Consider the following 5,242-nt stretch of genomic DNA (forward strand, 5'->3'; position numbering starts at 1 on the left):
GGGGGGGGGGGGGGGGGGATACTCTGCTGCTTCAGTTTGTGCTCATCTGTCTGTGCATGTCTGTCCGCTCACCTGCTGTGTCAGTACCAGAGTGACAGCGAGCCGCGAGCCCCTTCCTGTCAGGAGCACCAAAGGCAGCCTCTGAACATGTACTGCATCCAGGATCGGCAGCTGATCTGTGGGCTGTGTCTGACCATCGGGCAGCACCAGGGCCACCCCATAGACGACCTGCAGGCGGCGTTCATTAGAGAGAAACAGACCCCGTCGCTGCTGCTGGCCAGACTCTCTGAGCGTAGATGGGCTCAGGTGGGGACTCCTGTGTGGAAAGAAACCCTCGATGGTGTGTTTATTTTACACTATTTTATAGACAACTGACTCTCCTTGTTTCCCTCCGTTAGGTGTGTGAGCTGGGGGAGCAGCTGAAGCAGGAGAAGGCCCGCTGCGATGGTCTGGTGAGGCAGGACCGACAGGAGGTCAGTCAGTACTTCCAGACGCTGGAGGCAGTGCTGGCCAGGAAGAGACAGGCCTACCTGGAGGCGCTGGATACAGCCGGTGCGGAGGTGTCCCGGGCCTACGACCCTCTCATCCACAGAGTGAAGGATCTACAGGTGTGTGTGTGTCTGTGTGTGTGTGTGTGTGTGTTGGGGCTAATGGCTGATGTATATCAGGTCATAGCACATGTTTATTGACAAACTACATACTTTAGCATGGACAGGTAATGAGAAGGCGGCTTGGATATTCGGAAACGACTCCCATGTGTTATTAATTAATAATTAATGCTGCATTGACATTCACGCAAATTATTCTGGGATATCTAATTGACGTTAAAATGCTTCAGCGTGTTTGCAGCTAATGATTATTTACTGCATAAAAGTTTCAGTGTCCATCACAAGTGGAGCCCAAGGTGACCCCCCCCCCAGAACAAGCAACAAGTCCTCATATTGAGAATCCAGATCAGTTCTTCTTCTCTAATGAACAAACCTGTCTGATAAACTAAATTATTCTTAATCGAAACCTCATTTGAATTGATTGTAAACTGGGTTACCATCAAGTTGGTAATTAGCTATCCATCTCAACCATTCATTCCCTTCTCTGCGTGCTCTATGTAACGTTGACTCAGTAAGTGGATATAAGCACTCAAATAAGTTCCACCAGCAGCTGTACGAGTACTTTGGTGGACAATTGTTTTATTCATGGATGAATCGTTTCAGCACCACTGATCTTCCGTAGCACCGGTAACAGTGTTGTTTCCTGCAGGAAGAGCAGTTGGACCTGGTGTCCTTGGGTTCATCAGTGGAGGAGGAGGACTCGCCGCTCGTCTTCCTGGAGAAGGTGCATTTGTTCCGAGAGAGGGTGGAGGAGTTCATTACAACCCCTCTGCCCTCAGTGATAAACCTCTCCGTCACCCCGCGGGCAGCAGAGTACCTCCGGCAGCACTGGCCCGCCGTGACCATCGGGAGCCTGGAGGAAGCCCCCGTCCCGAAGGTGTGCTGCTGCGCCAGATGTGGCGGCGTGGAGGCCGGCGTGGAAACCGACGCCGAGGGCGATCGGTCCGACGGCTGGGCGCGGGACCTGTGGTGCGAGCTGCGGCCCACCACCTCCGTGGTGCTGCTGGGGCTGCTGCTGCTGGCGGTGGCGCTGTGGGCCAACCCGGTCGGAGGGGCGTCGCTCGGTTTCTCTCTGGTCTCCCGGTTCAGTCAGCTGGTCCACGGCCTCAGCAGCGAACTGATGGCATCCGTGTGGGACGCGGTGGGGTCTGCATACGCGGCGATGGAGGCCGCTGTAGAAAGGTGGAGCTCTCACCTCTCCTCAGTGAGTGAAAAGGCCTTCCAGCAGCTGACTGCCTCGTTGAAAACTCTGACATCCCACTGAAAACACACCAAACTGGAACCATTGACTTTTTATTTAGAGGAGTTTGAGAAAGTCTCACTTCTGCATTCCTGTAGCGAAAGGAAAAAATCCCTCCTTGAACACCCGCCATTCATGGTTTTGTGTTTTTAAGTCTGATAGCGAACACATATTTAATCCGATTGTGCTGTTAGCCTCACTGTGAAACAAGCATTTCTGTTTAGACCAACACTGAACCGGCTGTGCTAACAGTAGAGTGAATGGACCACAATGCATTGCAGGTACTTTTTGTTACTCCTTTTGTTTCTGTTAATGCTTCACCGCTGGTAGAAAATCCACGCATAAGTAAACCAATGAACCGATAGTCGAGGCCGGTTTAGGTAAAACTGACACACATAAACGATCATTCATTAACCGTCACACGTAGATGATAATGTTAATTTGAGGGTGGATTTTTTTTCCCTTTAGCCTCAGTTCAAAGATTCCCAAAGGTCCTGCGCAGATCCGGGGGAAAGCGGATAAAGAGATAAAAAATACTGATATCTTTATATAATTTGAGCAGTTTATGTAGCCGTGAATCTTTTTATATATTGAATGGCGTTATTGTCGAGTGTTATGTTCCTCTTTGGTAGTGACTAATAATCGTGTATCCTATCAAACACTAATAAAAAATGGAAAATGTTAAACCGGTGCCTAGAGACTCTTAAGTCACCCTTTCCCATCATGCAGCGGGACACTTCGGTAGCGTTGTGTCAGAGAGCTCAGGACACCAGTACACAGCTGCACATGTATCTCCTTACACAAGACTGTTTACAGTATGTGAACTTTAGAGCCTGGTGAGTGGAACCAGACACACAGTGGACCACAGATCATGTTGCAGCGATGCACAGCTCTGAGCGGCTCCCTCGCTGCGCCTTCACCTCCACCCTCCACTCTACGGCCTTATTGTTACTGGACTGTACTTCCACCACGATCAATACGTCTGGGTTAGGACAGTGCTGGGTTTTCTTTTAACGCTGCACTGGCGGTCTATTATAAAACGTATTATAGCCTTTGGAAAAACTTTACCAGTGCGTCCCACAGATGTTGCTTTATTTGGCTCAAGCTGACTTTTTAGCCGGACCGAACCACCAGCTTGAGTCAGACGTCTACATGTACAGGTATGAGGCAGACTAGGATCTTGTGTCTTACTGCAAACACCACAGACCGAACAAGTGTTACATGACTCAGACCTGTTGCAGTGGTTGTATTTTTCTAAATGTATTCTCAGTTCCTGTATTTTAAAAGAAAGTCATAATAAATGTATTCAAATGCTTTTAGTTTTTGTCTCAGTCGTCATTTTTCAAAAGTCATGTGTGTGCCAGTGTGAGCTGGGGGTCAGTTAGTGCTGCAGTGATGTCGATTAACTGATGCTCGCTACAGTTGTCTTCGCAGTGTGAAATATATGTCCGAGCCACCACATGACTTCAGTGCAGAACATTACCAGTGTACACAGTTTGTGCTGCTTTTACACAATAAGTAGTATAATATAAATATAATATACTACTATAATAGTATATTTTAAATATCGCCTACTGTAAATCCACCTTTTGTGTCTCTTTTTGGTTTGTTTTATTACAGGAATACTTAAGTCACAAAAGATTTTATTAAACTTTCTGCTAAATAATAAGCGTGAACAATTTTGGGACTTCAAGGACTCGGATCAGTTTTGAGTGACAGACTTTAAAGACAACTCGGCCAAAATATATTCAAGAAAACGTATTTATTTATTGGTTCAGATAGTAAAGAATAGCAGCATTTGATCGTGAAGGATAAGATAAAAAGATATAAAAATATTTACACAGTATGTGTGAAAAGGAAAGTAAAACAGAACAGACGACCCTGAGTTCATCAGAGATTCTTGAGGTTTAAGCAGTGACGGCGTCGTGCTCTTTGAACACGATGGTCTTGGGGTTGATTCCCACACTCTTGGTGGTGTTGTGAGTTTTGTAGATGCCGATGAGACGATCGGCGATCTCAAACATGTTGTTCCTCAGGGAGATGATGATGAACTGAGCGTTCTTCGTTTGCTCCTGCACAGAGATGAGAGGAAAGTAAAAATTCCGATTCATGTGTCTTAAGAATGAAGTGAACATTTATCCACACGGCTATAAAAATAACAGGCACAGTGGAGACAAACAGTTAAAGGCTTTGTACTTGGTTTGGATCCGGCTCCAAAAACAGGTGATTTTTCTGAACTCCTCCATTATTACACAACAGAAACACTGAGCTCTCATGAGTCAGCGATTACTGCACTGATCAGTTACACAGTTCTTAAAATATTCTGGCTAATACGATGCGTGTTGGGTCGCTGCATCATCCAACCGCACCCATTTGAATCAGCTTGACTCAGGGACACTGAAGTTAGACAGATGTTAGTTAGACAGATGTTAGTCAGTAAGGAGGCTTGTTACTCCAACACTCCAACCCCTAACTTTAAAACTTCCCCATGCAGCTCCTCTCATCGCCTAATACACCGATCCATACTCACGTATATGTAACAGGCGACAATGGAGACGTTCTTGAAATCAAGAGCAGCATCGATCTCGTCCATGAAGTAGAGCGGTGTGGGTTTATAGTGGTGCAAAGCGAACACCAGAGCCAAGGAGCTGAGGGTCTTTTCACCTCCTGACAGGTTAAAGATCTTTTTCCAGCTCTTCTTTGGAGGACGCACGCTAAAGAGAGAGAGAGAAAGAGAAACAGAAAATCAGCACTCATGTCAACAGGAGCCATCGTAATGTGCCACTGGTCTTTAAGCAGTTTGGTTACCTGAACATGATGCCCTCAGAGAACGGGTCTAAACTGTCCACGAGCTCCAGCTCTGCATCGCCGCCCAGTGTGAGCATCTGGTAGTTTTCCTTCAGCTTGTTTGTGATCATGTTGAATCCGGTCATGAACTCATTGAGCCGTTGTTTGCGCAGGTCCTCGTAGCCGCGCTTGAAACTGTCCCTCTCTGTAGTGATCTCGTCCAGCTGAGCCACGCGCTGCAGGTACAGCTCCTCCTGAAAACACACAATGACGCGTATTGACTGAGTGCACGTTTCATTAATGACTACATCTGTGAAGCTCCTGAGGTTAGACAGAAGGAAGCCTGGTCGCATTTTGTGCGCACCTTCTTCTTGTATTCGGCAATGGCTCCGAGGTTGGGCTTCATCTGAGCACACCGAGTCTCTAACGTGATCATCTTGTTGATAATGACGTTGGGATCGGAGATTTCTTCAAGTGCGGCAGAAGTAAGAACGGGAAGTTCCTCTGCTGGCTTGTCCTCGATGGTATGAAGGGACAGCTTGGTGGCCTGAAGAATGTAAACAACAATAATCAACACTCAAAGACAAAGTTTGTATATGAAATCTTG

The 5,242-nt window shown here is 46.9% G+C and overlaps 2 protein-coding genes across 5 annotated transcripts in view; one reads left to right on the forward strand and one right to left on the reverse strand.

Annotated features, from left to right (window-relative positions):
• trim59 (tripartite motif containing 59) overlaps window positions 1-3,167 on the forward strand; it is a 7,164-nt gene extending 3,997 nt beyond the window's left edge. For both annotated transcript variants that reach the window (XM_035679707.1, XM_035679706.1), the window contains 3 exons: window positions 85-306; window positions 399-608; window positions 1,258-3,167. In XM_035679707.1, the coding sequence (XP_035535600.1) occupies window positions 85-306; window positions 399-608; window positions 1,258-1,872 (1,047 nt within the window). In that variant the 3' untranslated portion in view covers window positions 1,873-3,167. The remainder of the gene's footprint in view (window positions 1-84; window positions 307-398; window positions 609-1,257) is intronic.
• A 428-nt stretch (window positions 3,168-3,595) lies between these two features.
• Window positions 3,596-5,242, reverse strand: part of smc4 (structural maintenance of chromosomes 4) — an 18,650-nt gene continuing 17,003 nt past the window's right edge. For 2 of the 3 annotated variants that reach the window (XM_035679708.1, XM_035679710.1), the window contains exons 20-23: window positions 5,000-5,182; window positions 4,657-4,889; window positions 4,379-4,562; window positions 3,596-3,920 (exon numbers count right to left, since the gene is read on the reverse strand). In XM_035679708.1, the coding sequence (XP_035535601.1) occupies window positions 3,756-3,920; window positions 4,379-4,562; window positions 4,657-4,889; window positions 5,000-5,182 (765 nt within the window). In that variant the 3' untranslated portion in view covers window positions 3,596-3,755. The remainder of the gene's footprint in view (window positions 3,921-4,378; window positions 4,563-4,656; window positions 4,890-4,999; window positions 5,183-5,242) is intronic. The other variant, XM_035679709.1, reaches the window with a different exon arrangement.

This window comes from Morone saxatilis, unplaced genomic scaffold (genome assembly GCF_004916995.1).
Source record: "Morone saxatilis isolate NCDOM2014 unplaced genomic scaffold, NCSU_SB_2.0 Contig8, whole genome shotgun sequence".
Taxonomy (NCBI): Eukaryota; Metazoa; Chordata; class Actinopteri; family Moronidae; genus Morone; species Morone saxatilis.